The sequence below is a fragment of the Hyperolius riggenbachi genome, chromosome 4 (assembly GCF_040937935.1).
Source record: "Hyperolius riggenbachi isolate aHypRig1 chromosome 4, aHypRig1.pri, whole genome shotgun sequence".
Lineage (NCBI taxonomy): Eukaryota > Metazoa > Chordata > Amphibia > Anura > Hyperoliidae > Hyperolius > Hyperolius riggenbachi.
This window is the reverse complement of record NC_090649.1, coordinates 38,502,584-38,517,932: the sequence shown is the minus strand read 5'-3', so window position 1 is coordinate 38,517,932 and position 15,349 is coordinate 38,502,584. Positions and strand designations below refer to the sequence as shown.

At 44.8% G+C, this 15,349-nt stretch overlaps 1 protein-coding gene across 1 annotated transcript in view; it reads left to right on the top strand.

Moving 5' to 3' along the window:
* LOC137504623 (uncharacterized) overlaps positions 1–11,648 on the top strand; it is a 50,561-nt gene extending 38,913 nt beyond the window's left edge. The window contains exons 3-7 of the mRNA XM_068233205.1: positions 2,268–2,425; positions 4,016–4,301; positions 5,830–5,987; positions 7,143–7,428; positions 11,317–11,648. Of these exons, the coding sequence (XP_068089306.1) occupies positions 2,268–2,425; positions 4,016–4,301; positions 5,830–5,987; positions 7,143–7,428; positions 11,317–11,503 (1,075 nt within the window). The 3' untranslated portion in view covers positions 11,504–11,648. The remainder of the gene's footprint in view (positions 1–2,267; positions 2,426–4,015; positions 4,302–5,829; positions 5,988–7,142; positions 7,429–11,316) is intronic.
* The last annotated feature ends 3,701 nt before the right edge of the window (positions 11,649–15,349 follow it).

Here is a 15,349-nt window from a genome sequence, read left to right as displayed (position 1 = left end):
TTACTGGGGGATGTGAGTTCAAAACAGCTGGTAAATTGTCCATACATTTTAACCTTTTGTGGACTACTAGGCTCCGGCACTTAAAGAGTACCCGAGGTGGCACGGTAGGGGGGAAGGGCAAATGGGACACAGAGTCATGTTCCTTGGTCTGTGACATGCCTCTATGTCCCTTATACACTGCCCTCTGCACTAACCCCCCCCCCCCCCCCCGCTGCTGTCAAGTATCGAAATTGCCGACATGCAGCTTGTCTGCAATCTCAGGGGGAAGGGGCAATCCTTGCAGGAGAAGCACACCTGCAAATGCCCACCACCTCCTGGTGCTCCTTCCTTAGCTCACATTGGGTAGCTCTGCCTCGCCTTCTTGCATTTTGCTCTGTGATGAGAAACACAGAGCAGAGCTTGCAGCGTTGTGACCCCAGAGGTCACTGAAAGTGAAACTAAAGGAGATCTGGCCACAGGAGCGGCGAAGAGAGGCGGTAATTGAGGTTACCGGATCTAGCTAACCACCCGAATCAGGTAGCATTTTTTTTTACAAAAATGCCCACCTCAGGTTCTCTTTAACCCATTCAGGTTCAGTGGTTTTCACGAGAGAAATGTTCACCTCCCATTCATTAGCCTATAACTTTATCACTACTTATCACAATGAACTGATCTATATCTTGTTTTTTCCGCCACCAATTAGGCTTTCTTTGGGGTGTACATTTTGCTAAGAGCCACTTTACTGTAAACGCATTTTAACAGGAAGAATAAAAAAAAATGGAAAAATTCATTATTTCTCAGTTTTCAGCCATTATAGTTTTAAAATAATACATGCCTCCATAATTAAAACTCACGTATTGTATATGCCCATATGTCCCGGTTATTACACCGTTAAAATTATGTCCCTATCACAATGTATGGCGACAATATTTTATTTGGAAATAAAGGTGCATTTTTTCCATTTTGCATCCATCACTATTAACAAGTTTAAAATAAAAAAAATATAGAAATATTTCATCTTTACATTGATATTTAAAAAGTTTAGACCCTTAGGTAAATATTTACATGTTTTTTTTTTTTTTATTGTAATGGTTTTTTTTATTTATAGTAAACATTTTATTTGGGTAGTTTTGGGAGGGTGGGGGGTAAACAATAGATTTATAATGTAAATGTGTGGTGTTTTTAATTCATTTTTATTTTCAGGTGTAGTATTACTTTTTGGCCACAAGATGGCGGCCATGAGTTTGTTTACATGACGTCACTCTAAGCGTAACATACGCTTAGAGTGGCGCATCAGGAAGTGAATGGCCAGAAAAGGCGCAGCTTCCGAGAGAAGCTGTCGCTTTTTCAGCGGGGGAGAGGAATCAGTGATCGGACTTCATAGTCCGATACATTCATTCCCTGACTACCGAATCCGCGGCCGGGAGTGCGCGTGCACGCGCGCGATCGGCCGCGGGGGCGCGCGGTAGCGCACATGGTTTCTGGACGTAGTTTCTACGTCCAGAAACCAAAATAGGTTAAGGACCAGAACTTTTTTTTTTTTTGACTGTGATGACTGTGATTGGCTCACAGTGAGCACAAGGTCAGGAACCAATAAAATTGGCTCCTGACCGGCGTGTGGAGAACCAGCTGTCATTAGACAGCTAAGTTCAGTGGATTTGAAGTGGTGATCGTGGCAAGAGCGCTTGACAATAGGAGATTGAAGTCAACATCCTGGTAGGGACAAGAGGCTCCAAACAGGGTGTGGATTTCAATCAGCTGCATCCTAAAAAGGTTAAAGAACAGGGGCGTAACTTGACTTAATAGGGTCCCCCTGCTGAAATGATAGCAGGGACCCCCTTAGTCCCTGAACCCCATGCAGGTCACGTGATTGGGAGCCGGCAAATGGCAGTAGAGAGTGTTCTGCTGTGAATCAGCGTCTGGAAGCAGGAAAAATTAGTCATTCCCGCTACTTGCTACTCTGTATAGCGGGAGGAGGTGGCAGGGATGGATTTTATGAGCGATCGGGGAGGTTTTTCTGTCAGTTGGCTGCCCTTGTGGTTGGGGAGAGGGAGGGAAAGGAAGAAAGACGGCCCCCAAACCCTCGTGGCCCCCCTGCGATGGCAGGGGTCGCAGGGGTGATTGTTACGCCCATGGGAACATTAGTGAAACAGGCTCTGGCTTCATATGTAGCAGTTATGTGACTCTGAACTACTAACATCAGAAAGTCAGCATGACATCTAGGCAATTGCCATTATTTTAAATCAGAATACTCTCTCAATGTTACTGACATCATTATTCTGTCACAGCTGCGCAGTGATCTCCTCCATACAGAACAATGGAGCTCTGACCTTCCAGTGTAACGATATGGTTGGCCAATATGTGAACGTCGTCATTACCGGGAAGCAGCAATACCTCCAGCTGTGTGAAGTGCAGGTGTTTGGGGTGCCTTCTTCCATCACCATTGGTAAGTTAAAGGGGAACCTGAAGTCAGAGGCATATGGAGGCTTCCATATTTATTTCCTTTTAAACAATACCAGTTGCCTGGCTGTCCTGCTGATCACACACCTGAAACAAGCATTTAATCCAGTCAAACCTCAGCCAGAGCACCTGATCTGCATGCTTGTTCAGGGGCTACGGCCAATAACATAAGAGGCAGCGGCTTAGCAGGTCAGCCAGGCAATTTGCATTGTTAAAAGGGAAATAAATATGTTAGAACATGATTGATTCCTGTGAATGCATTTGTATGAACAGTGGCATGTGAGTGTGCGAAGGGTTAACTGTCTTTGCCATTTTGCTGGCCACACCCCCTTTAGCACCTCCCTAATAACTTATTTAAATGTCCTAACTGCCTGGATTTATGCATACTTCCCAACTTTTTGAGATGAGAAAGAGGGACACTTAAGCCACGCCCCTGCCACACCCCTGATCACGCCCTCTACACACCCCTAGTCACGCATATCATAAAGATTTCATAAGAAAAATATGTTGTTTTATAACTCAAACCACACTGGTCCTTTCTATCCTGGTTCATATTCCTTCATGTTAACATTTGAAAATAAGAAATATATCAATTTAAAGGATGGGAATAAAGTTTAAAGTCAATTACACACATTTTTTAGTAGAGAAATACATATATTTACATATAAAGAGGGACAAAGTCCTGAAAGAGGGACAAATGAGGAGGAAAGAGGGACAGAGGGACAGGGCTCCCAAAGAGGGACAGTTGGGAGCTATGTTTATGTGTTCTTTCTTGTTTTTTTTTTTTTTTTTTTTACTTGTAATTTACCCCTGTGGCCAGGGTTTAATCCAGCGCACTCCCTCCTTCCCCTGTCGTTGACCATTGTCAGTGTACACGCAGCTTATGCTGGTGACTGTATGCATGGTGCGCATGGATATATTTTATTAGCTAACTTGTGGTATTATCTGTCGCAGGAGAGGACATCAGGATGTGTGCGCCTAATCTTTAGATAGGTTTTATGCAATTAAAGAGGAACTCCAGTGAAAATAATGTAGTAAAAAAAGTGCTTCATTTTTTACCATAATTATGTATAAATGATTTAGTCAGTGTTTGCTCATTGTAAAATCTTTCCTCTCCCCGATTTACATTCTGACATGTATTACATGGTGACATTTTACTGTGGGCAAGTTATGTAGCTGCTCCTGGCTGTTTTAGCTGTTAGAGACAGCTGTAAACAGCTAATTCCTGTCTGTGAACCTTGTTACATTGTAACAAACTGCCAAAAGTACCGCGGTCCCAGAGCTTCTTGTGGGAGGGGTTTCAGCGCAAAATCAGTCATACAGCGCCCCCTGATGGTCTGTTTGTGAAAAGCATTATATTTCTCATGTAAAAGCGGGTATCAGCTACTGATTGAGTTAAAGTTCAATTCTAGGTTGGAGTTTCTTTTTAATTTGTATGAACATTTGCATGTGAGTGTGCAAAGGGTTAACTGTCTTTGCCCTCAGTAGTTAAGCAGCACAATCCTATGTATAGTCAGTGGTCTATGGCTCCAAAAAGTGTTTTTATTTTCTATCTGTTTACATTTTGTTAACACAGGTGAAAACGTGGCTCTCAAGGGTCAAGCATCTCAATCATCTACCTACAATGGCATTAGTACTGCCAATAAAGCCATTGATGGAAACCTGGACTCTAACTTCTTCTCTGGCTCCTGTGCTTGCACCGGCAATGATGTCTCCCCCTGGTGGAGGGTTGACTTACTGCAGCCCCATAAAATCTCCAAAATCGTCATCACCAACAGAGGTGACTGCTGCTGGGATCGGCTGGCCGGTGCCAGTATCCTTATCGGGAACTCTTTGGAAAACAATGGAAATAATAATCCAAGGTGACTATTACTATTTATATACATTACTTTTATTATAAATTAAAATTAGATTATGATATCAGTCAATCTTGATTTTGGCCTAGCTCTACAGTGCCCAACGTTTGGTCCAAGGGTCACTTGCAGCCCTTTGGTACTTTATGTGCGGCCCAATTAAAGAATCATTTACTGGGGGATGTGAGTTCAAAACAGCTGGTAAATTGTCCATACATTTTAACTTTTTGTGGACTACTAGGCTGCGGCACTTAAAGAGTACCCGAGGTGGCACGGTAGGGGGGAGGGGAGATGGGACACAGAGTCATGTTCCCTGGTCTGTGACACAGAGGGACACAGAGGCATGTTCCGTGGTCTGTGACATGCCTCTATGTACCTTATACACTGCCCTCTGCACCAACCCCCCCCCCCCCCCCCTGCTGTCAAGTATCGAAATTGCCGACATGCAGCTTGTCTGCAATCTCAGGGGGAAGGGGGAACCCTTGCAGGAGAAGCACACCTGCAAATGCCCACCATTCCTGGTGCTCCTTCCTTAGCTCACATTGGGTAGCTCTGCCTCGCCTTCTTGCATTTTGCTCTGTGATGAGAAACACAGAGCAGAGCTTGCAGCGTTGTGACCCCAGAGGTCACGGAAAGTGAAACTAAAGGATTTCTGGCCACAGGAGCGGCGGAGAGAGGCGGTAATTGAGGTTACCGGATCTAGCTAACCACCCGAATCAGGTAACATTTTTTTTTTTTTTACAAAAATGCCCACCTCAGGTTCTCTTTAAGGATCAGAACCTTTTTTTTTTTTTTTTGACTGTGATGACTGTGATTGGCTCACAGTGAGCACAAGGTCAGGAACCAATAAAATTGGCTCCTGACCGGCGTGTGGAGAACCAGCTGTCATTAGACAGCTAAGTTCAGTGGATTTGAAGTGGTGATCGTGGCAAGAGCGCTTGACAATGGGAGATTGAAGTCAACATCCTGGTAGGGACAAGAGGCTCCAACAGGGCGTAGATTTCAATCAGCTGCATCCTAAAAAGGTAAAGAACAGGGGCGTAACTTGACTTAATAGGATCCCCCTGCTGAAATGATAGCAGGACCCCCTTGGTCCCTGAACCCCATGCAGGTCACGTGATTGGCAGCAGAGAGTGTTCTGCTGTGAATCAGCATCTGGAAGCAGAAAAAAATTAGTCATTCCCGCTACTTGCTACTCTGTATGGCGGGAGGAGGTGGCAGGGATGGATTTTATGAGCGATCGGGGAGGTTTTTCTGTCAGTTGGCTGCTCTTGTGGTTGGGGAGAGGGAGGGAGAGGAAGAAGGACGGCCCCCAAATCCTCTGGGCCCCCCTGTGATGGCAGGAGTTGCAGGGGTGATTGTTACGCCCATGGGAACATTAGTGAATAAGGCTCTGGCTTCATATGTAGCAGTTATGTGACTCTGAACTACTAACATCAGAAAGTCAGCATGACATCTAGGCAATTGCCATTATTTTAAATCAGAATACTCTCTCAATGTTACTGACTTGCCACTGACATTATTATTTCTGTCACAGCTGTGCAGTGATCTCCTCCATACAGAACAATGGAGCTCTGACCTTCCTGTGTAACGATATGGTTGGCCAATATGTGAACGTCGTCATTACCGGGAAGCAGCAATACCTCCAGCTGTGTGAAGTGCAGGTGTTTGGGGTGCCTTCTTCCATCACCATTGGTAAGTTAAAGGGGAACCTGAAATCAGAGGGATATGGAGGCTTCCATATTTATTTCCTTTTAAACAATACCAGTTGCCTGGCTGTCCTGCTGATCACACACCTGAAACAAGCATTTAATCCAGTCAAACTTCAGTCAGAGCACCTGATCTGCATGCTTGTTCAGGGGCTACGGCCAATAACATAAGAGGCAGCGGCTTAGCAAGTCAGCCAGGCAATTTGCATTGTTAAAAAGGAAATAAATATGTCAGAACATGATTGATTCCTGTGAATGCATTTGTATGAACAGTGGCATGTGAGTGTGCAAAGGGTTAACCGTCTTTGCCATTTTGCTGGTCACACCCCCTTTAGCACCTCCCTAATAACTTATTTAAATGTCCTAACTGCCTGGATTTATGCATACCTCCCAACTTTTTGAGATGAGAAAGAGGGGCACTTAAGCCACGCCCCTGCCACACCCCTGATCACGCCCTCTGCACACCCTTAGTCACGCATATCACAAAGGTTTCATAAGAAAAATATGTTGTTTTATAACTCAAACCACACTGGTCCTTTCTATCCTGGTTCATATTCCTTCATGTTAACATTTGAAAATAAGAAATATATCAATTTAAAGGATGGGAATAAAGTTTAGAGCCAAACACACACATTTTTTAGTAGAGAAATACATATATTTACATACAAAAAGGGACAAAGTCCTGAAAGAGGGACAAATGAGGAGGAAAGAGGGACAGAGGGACAGGGCTCCCAAAGAGGGACAGTTGGGAGATAGGTTTATGTGTTTTTTCTTGTTTTTTTTTTTTACTTGTAATTTACCCCTGTGGTCAGGGTTTAATCCAGCGCACTCCCTCCTTCCCCTGTCGTTGACCATTGTCAGTGTACACGCAGCTTATGCTGGTGTATGCATGGTGCGCATGGATATATTTTATTAGCTAACTTGTGGGATTATCTGTCCCAGGAGAGGACATCAGGATGTGTGCGCCTAATCTTTAGATAGGTTGGATGCAATGAATTTGTATGAACATTTGCATGTGAGTGTGCAAAGGGTTAACTGTCTTTGCCCTCAGTAGTTAAGCAGCACAATCCTATGTATAGTCAGTGGTCTATGGCTCCAAAAAGTGGTTTATTTTCTATCTGTTTAAATGTTGTTAACACAGGTGAAAACGTGGCTCTCAAGGGTCAAGCATCTCAATCATCTACCTACAATGGCATTAGTACTGCCAATAAAGCCATTGATGGAAACCTGGACTCTAACTTCTTCTCTGGCTCCTGTGCTTGCACCGGCAATGATGTCTCCCCCTGGTGGAGGGTTGACTTACTGCAGCCCCATAAAATCTCCAAAATCGTCATCAGTAACAGAGGGGACTGCTGCTGGGATCGGCTGACTGGTGCCAGTATCCTTATCGGAAACTCTTTAGAAAACAATGGAAATAATAATCCAAGGTGACTATTACTATTTATATAACTTTAACTTATAAGATCAGGTAACTAGTAGTTAGTAAACTGGCTTAGCTCACTGGATTCTGTCCTGTGGCCCATGGGCCATTTCTGGCCCAAAAGTATTGATTGTTGCCCATTAGGAGAAAATATAAGGATCACTATAGTTTTACACATCAGTCAGCCTCAAATTGCTCCCTATATAAAAGGGAGATACCGAGAGCCCGATATGGTGTAGTATGTATTGGAACCAAGGAGGAATATTGATAGTAAGTAATATACTCACAAGCATGGGTTACCACTCAGGCAACCACTGTGTACGCAGGTGGGGAGATTAGACCTGTCCCCACTCAGGAATAAGATGTCGCTCTCTGAAGAAGAAAAGGAGGGTGTAACACCCTTCCACCAAGGGTGGACAACTTGACAAATAGATGTACAGAGGCGCCAAAAGGATAAAAGTATGCTAAAAAGTTTAGAATATTCGGGTGGCGGTGGTGGGCCGTCCACTCCCAAATAGACACGATGCTGTCGTTTGAATTTAAGACAATTTATTCACATACTCCCAGAACAATGTCGCAACGCGTTTCACGGGCACAATCCCGCTTCATCAGGCAAGCGGGATTGTGCCCGTGAAACGCGTTGCGACATTGTTCTGGGAGTATGTGAATAAATTGTCTTAAATTCAAACGACAGCATCGTGTCTATTTGGGAGTGGACGGCCCACCACCGCCACCCGAATATTCTAAACTTTTTAGCATACTTTTATCATTTTGGCACCTCTGTACATCTATTTGTCAAATTGCTCCCTGATCCATAATGCAAGTAAAATGAAGGACTGGTTTCGTTAATCTGAAGTGGTGTGAGGTCTCCGTGGATGTCTGTTACAAACACGTCCTCCCCACAGCAGGCTGGATACTATGTACTCTGTACTAGTGCTGCTCGGATACCCTTTTTCAAAATTCTAATTCAATTCGGATCCGGATACCCAGATATCCGGATCCGAATCCGGACTTTTTGGTATCCAAGTAGAATTGGATATCCGAACCCAATATCCTGGATATCTGTCCAGATTCTCTCTCTCTCTCTCTCTCTCTCTCTCTCTCTCTCTCTCTCTCTCTCTCTCTCTTCTCTCTCTTCTCTCTCTTCTCTCTCTTCTCTCTCTCTCTCTCTCTCTCTCTCTCTCTCTCTCTCTCTCTCTCTCTCTCTCTCTCTCTCTCTCTCTCTCTCTCTCTCTCTCTCTCTCCATTTTTGCCAGTGAAGCCCTCTGCTCAGATATCCTGAAAAACTAACTGCACAGATTTTGGATTTCACATGGGAAATCCGAGTTTGCTCGAATAGTGTTATTCCGATTTAGAAAGATATCTGGAATCCAATTCAAAGTTCGTATAGTGGAAAAGGTTTGGATTATCTGGGTAGTTCGGATACCCGAATACTGGATGAGCAGCACTGCTCTGTACACCAGCTATAATATCTGTACAATTACAAATTAACCCCTGCTTCTTCCTTTTCCCTGCACACTCCCTCTGATGCCCATTTCTCTATGTGAAAGCTGTACTCTCATACCTGTGATCTGTAGTAAGGTCTGATCAATCCTCTATGCCTAGCCCGGCTCATGTTGGCGTGGTAACACGGAGATGCTGGTTAGGCTTGGTGGAAAATGCAGATCCTGTCCAGTGTGCAGGCATTGGGCCATCTGCACCTGGACAGTGTGGACTAGGTCCATCAGCAAGCCCTTGTCTACAGGGTTCGAGAGATCCCAGAGGTGGAACAGTGAGGAGGAGGGAGATGGTGGAAGCCTCTGGATTATCCAGAGGCTTCCCTCTACCTAGGTAAGTACTCATTTGAGGCTCTATTTCTTACTACAGGTACATTTTAAGGCTGTTATTAATAACCTGCTAGGCATTTCGATTATGCGCAGCCGCATGGCTGCGCATAGTTTTTAATACCTAATCTTTTTTTTTAATTAGGTAGCTAGCCTAGCGCTAGCTACATGATAGCCCCCTCCCTGCCGTATCCTTCCCACCCCTCTGATCGCCGCCGGCGCCTATGCCCGTCAGGAAATCCCGTTCTGGACGGGATTTCCTTGAGGGCTTCCCCCGTCGCCATGGCAACGAGCGGGGTGACGTCATCAACGTCGTGATGTCACAGGGATTTCCGATCCACCCCAAAGCGCAGCCTGGTGGCGAGTGGCCAGGCTGCGCACGGGGTCTGCGGGGGGGCCCTCTTTCGCGTCGGGTAGCGGCGGATCGGCGGTGAGCAGCGGCGATCGGGTAGGACACGCAGCAAGCAAAGTGCTTGCTGCGTGTTTTAAAAAAAAATTATTAAAATCGGCCCAGCAGGACCTGAGCGGTAGCCTCCAGCGTGCAGCCTAGCTCGTGCAGCCTAGCTCGTCCAGAACGCTAGGGAGGTTAAAGGTAAGTGTCTGCCTGTCCTCATATCCATGACTACAGTGCCCTTTATCGTCATGTGGGTTGTGTGGCGGCAGAGAGGACTGTAATCATAGAGACTGTGATGCTAGGAGGAAAGTATATCATCGGTGGAGCCTGGAAAAGATTGTTGCTTCCCTCCAGTGATCAGGTGCTGATACATGATACTATGCATATATGGGATAGGGATACCTATACTTTGGAGGTTGAAGGGATAATCTAGCTAACTGAACTTTGAGGGGGGTAGAGGGCTAATCTGGCTACCTATACTTTAGTGAGCCTGGTCAGGCTACCTATCCTAAAACTGGGCTGATGTAGCTACCTTAAGAATTGGGCTAGTCTAGCTACCTATACTTGGGGGGGGGGGGGGGGGGGGGTAATATGACTACCTATACTTTAGGGGGTAATCTGACTACATACACTGTAGGGAGTAATCTGGCTACCTTTACTTGGGGAGGGGGGCTGTTGATCTGACTACCTATAATTTAGGGGGGCTGACCTGGCTACCCATACTTAGAAGATGGCTGATCTGGCTACTTCTACTTTAGGGAGTCTAATCTGGCTACCAATACTTTAGATGGGCTAATCTAGCTCTCTATACTTAAAGCACCTCTAGCTACTTATACTATGTCTACCCATAGTGGAGGTGACCTAATACTGGGGGGTATCTATAGCTGCATACTGCGGAGGCTACCTGAGGCACAGAGATACCTTATGATTTATTTTTTTTGCAGGGAGGGGGCAGTTGGAGCGGGATAATTAATACTTTGCTATGGGGCTCCATGATTTCTAGGTACGTCTCTAATCTTAATTTAGAAGTTGCGCAACCAGCAGCACACCATGCCAGTCAGATATTCTGCCCTAAACTGGATAAAAATGGCAGTATCCATATTGCTAGGAAGTTTCTGAAGAACTTAAAGAGACGCTGAAGTGTCATTTTTTTTCCTTATTTTATTATTCAGCCAGCTTGAGCAGTAAATTCCAAGCGGATTCGCTGCATTCCCGCGGCAGAACGAGTGATTTATGCCCCTGAAATTGGACAGCAAAGTTCTATGACTTTGCAAGTCATAGAATTTGCTGCCGAGGGAAACAGAGCTGTGCGCAGTAGCTCTGCCTCCTCTCCAGTCATTCTCCACCTATCTCCGCCTCTCCCCACCCCTCTCAGTGAAAGAAGACTGAGAGAGGCAGGGAGAGGCGGAGATTGACTGGAGGGGAGGCAGAGCTACTGCGCACAGCTCTGCCTCTACCAGGAAGGAAGATCTGCGAGCCCTGGAACTTTTCTGGGCTATTTCTTAGGCAAAGATAACTCATTTTGGTGCGGGAATGCAGCAAATCCGTTTGGAATTTACTGCTGAAGCTGGCTGAATAATAAAATAAGGTAAAAAAAAGACACTTAGTGTATTTTTAAATGTATCACACATAAGTCTAATGACTTGTCACTTATGTTATTTTTCTTTCTATTTCACAGCTGCGCAGTGATTTCCTCCATACAGAACAGTGGAGCTCTGACCTTCCAGTGTAACGATATGGTTGGCCAATATGTGAACGTCGTCATTACCGGGAAGCAGCAATACCTCCAGCTGTGTGAAGTGCAGGTGTTTGGGGTGATCTCGGAGCCCTCAGTGCCCTCTACCAACCCCAAACTGTGTTTTTAGTGGCATAGTCGGCAGTGATGGAGATATGACCGGGGTAGATGTTCGGGAGCTGAATCAACCAATCACTTGCCTTCACTGTCATGGCTGCCAAATCCCTCTGTCTGCCACGCCCAGCATCCAGAATTCCTTTAATAAAAATCTCATAATGCCGCAAATTATGGTTTTACTCAAGTTATGTCATTTTCACAGGGACTGTCGGGTGAGGAGAAGCTGCCATATTTATTTTCTTTTAAACAATGGCCACGATTCACTAAGCTCATTTCCTGTCTTAAATAATGATTCTGTGCTGTTTTTATTGTTATGACCATGCTGATAAAGCATGTAGTATTCACTAAACAATTTAGCTCATGCAAACCTTAAAATAAGGATTCTGTCTTTAACCACTTCAGCCCTCTGTCGTTTTCACTTTATGCATCCGAGCAATGTTCACCTCCCATTCATTAGCCTATAACTTTATCACTACTTATCACAATGAACTGATCTATATCTTGTTTTTTCCGCCACCAATCAGGCTTTCTTTGGGTGGTACATTTTGCTAAGCGCTACCTTACTGTAAATACATTTTAACAGTATGAATAAGGGAAAAAAAATCATTATTTCTCAGTTTTCGCCCATTATAGTTTTAAAATAATACATGCCTCCATAATTAAAACCCACGTATTGTATTTGCTCATTTGTCCCGGTTATTTCACCGTTTAAATTATGTCCCTATCACAATGTATCGCGACAATATTTTATTTGAAATAAAAGAGCATTTTTTTCCGTTTTGCATCCATCACTATTTACAAACTTATAAAAAAAAAAAAATAGAAATATTTTATCTTTACATAGATATTTAAAAAGTTTAGACCCTTAGGTAAATATTTGTGTTTTTTTATTGTAATGTTTTTTTAAAATTATTATTAAAGGAATACTATCGATTCACATATTTTTTTCAATTGACACAGGAATTGTTTGGGAAGTGCTGCTAAAGGTCCGTACACACGCCGGACTTTAGGCAACGACGGGTCCGTCGTTGCCTCCCGCTGGGTGGGCGTGCCAGCGACAGTCCGGCGTGTGTACGCTCTGTCGTCAGACTGATACGGCTGTTTCTGAGCGATCCGCCGGGCGGATCGCTCAGAAACAGCCGTATCAGTCTGACGACAGAGCGTACACACGCCGGACTGTCGCTGGCACGCCCACCCAGCGGGAGGCAACGACGGACCCGTCGTTGCCTAAAGTCCGGCGTGTGTACGGACCTTTAGTACTAGTGTATATATTTTAGTAGCAACTTCTTTGTTTACTGTTATCAAAATACATTCAAGCTTTACTGACGCCAAAACTGACGGCTGACTGAGCCATGAGGAGAGGGGAAATTCCCCTCACACTTGATCAGTTAACTCTGTGTGTAGCTCTGTGTGTGACAGAGAAGAGAGCTCCCAACAGCTGCTGCTGTGTCCTGTGTTTCTGACTGACCTGTCTGAAGAGAGCAGAGGAAATGTAACTAATTGTCACAGCTTTTTCATATTGTTTTTGCTTTCAGAGTTTGATATGTTTGATATTTGCTTTCTGTAGTCTGATATGCAACTCTGGCTGTGCATTGAAGCAGACACCCCTTCTGCAATTGATTTGTCCCAATATAGCTAAATCCTACCCTCAATAAATTACAGCTTTTGCCTCTGATATTTAACATGAAAAGTAGGAAAATGTTTTCACAGCTATTTAGACATTATTTGCGCATTGTCATTTTAGAACACTTGGGTATCGATAGTATTCCTTTAAACATTTTATATGGGTATTTTTGGGAGGGTGGGATGTAAATAGTATTTGTTTGGGGTAAATATATGTGTATTTTTATTTTCTTTTACATTTAGATGTAGTTTTACTTTTTGGCCACAAAATGGCAGCCTTGAGTTTGTTTACATAACGTCACTCTAAGCGTACAATGTACGCTTAGAGGGACATACGAGGCAGAAAAAGTGAAGCTTCCGAGAGAAGCTGTCGCTTTTTCTGCGGGGGGAGAGGAATCAGTGATTGGGCACCATGGCCCGATTCATTGATTCCTGGGCTAATGATCCGCGGCCGGGAGCGCGCGTGCATGCGGGCGATCAGTCACGGGAGCGCACATGTCCTCCTTGACATAGAACTACGTCAAGGAGGACAAAGTGGTTAAGTTAAAGAGTAATTTCTAAAGTTAAGGATGCACTCCTTAAAATAAAGACAGAATTATAAAGTTAAAGGGCTGCTGCACACCAAGGGCTTGATTCACTAAAAAGTGGTAACTGTTAGCATGCCCGTGCTAAGCAGTTAGCACACGAGGTGCCATGCGCGCATCTTTACGCACGCAAAGTTTCACGCCCACGAGCTAACTAACGGTTGTCCGCGATAACGCTGACTTTTGCACGTGATCGCACGCAAAAGTCGGCGTTATTGCGCGCAAACTTTAGTTAGCACGTGGGTGCGAAACTTTGCACGCGTAAAAATTCGCTCATGGCACCTCGTGTGCTAACTGCTTAGCACGGGCGTGCTAACAGTTAGCACTTTTTAGTGAATCAAGCTCCAAAAGTGCTTCTGAGCACTTTTAAAAGCACTTGGCTAATGTATTTGAGTGGGATGGATCACACCAGAGCAATGTGATTTTTTCCCAAATGTAAACGCGGGTCCTGCAGCATTTCTGCTGATCTCTGAAGCGATTCAGCCTCAATGTTAAGTATAGGAAAGTGGAAAATCGCTCTGAAAAGCGCTAGATCAGAGCACTTTTTCAAGTGTTTTTGCTACAGAAGCTGTTCAGTTACAGCTCTACTATAACAAAAAATAAAAAAAACGCTACACCAGAACGCTTCAAAATAGGCATAATTCAAAAATCACTAGGCACATGCCTAGAATCACTCTGAAAAATAACTTCAAAAAGCGTTGAGTGTTTGTGATTATGCTATCGCTTTCTGGTGTGCACTGGCCCAAAGACAGGATGTTAATTCGCAGAGAGGAATGCAAGTGTAAAGTGTGTGAGGAGTTATCACCTGGCCTGAGAAGTCATTAACCCCCCTGGCGTTACAATAAAATTGCCAGGGGGGCGGCGCAGCACTTTTTTTTTTTTTTTTTTTTTTTAAATCATGTAGCTAGCCTAGCGCTAGCTACATGATAGCCACTGTGCAGCGGCATCCCCTCACCCCTTTCGATCACCTCCGGCGATCAGAGCAAACAGGAAATCCCGTTTAGAACGGGATTTCCTGTTTGGCTTCTCCCGCCGCCATGGCGACGATCGGGATGACGTCATCGACATCATCCACGTCATGGCATCTGGGGGAGTCCCGATCCACCCCTTAGCGTAGCCTGGCGGTGATTAGCCAGGCTGCGCAAGGGGTCTGGGGGGGAGGGCGGCGCGGCGGGTAGCGGCGAATCAGCGCGGAGCGGCAGCTATTGGGCAGTACACGCAGCTACAAAAGTGCTAGCTGCGTGTAACAAAAAATAAATTATGCAAATCGTCCCACTAGGGCCTGAGAAATCCTCCGCGGCGGCTTAGCCTGAACTCAGTTCGGGATTACCGCCAAGGAGGTTAAATGGAGTGTTACTACAGACTGCAATAAAAAGTAAAGCATTCTAACTTGTCTGCTTTATTTTTTACTAGTTTATGCAGAAGGGGACTCTGTATAGAGAGAAATATACACAGCAGGCACACAGAGGGAGGGAGAGACAGAGAGACACACCAAGCATATATATATACACAGCCACACATATACACAGGCCCGGATTTACATCACAGGAGCTTTATAGGTACAGATGTTCTGGCACCCTATACTTAGGCCTCCATGAAACTACAAACCCCCAACAAACCGCATGACAAGAAGCGTGCTTGCAGTCCCAGCT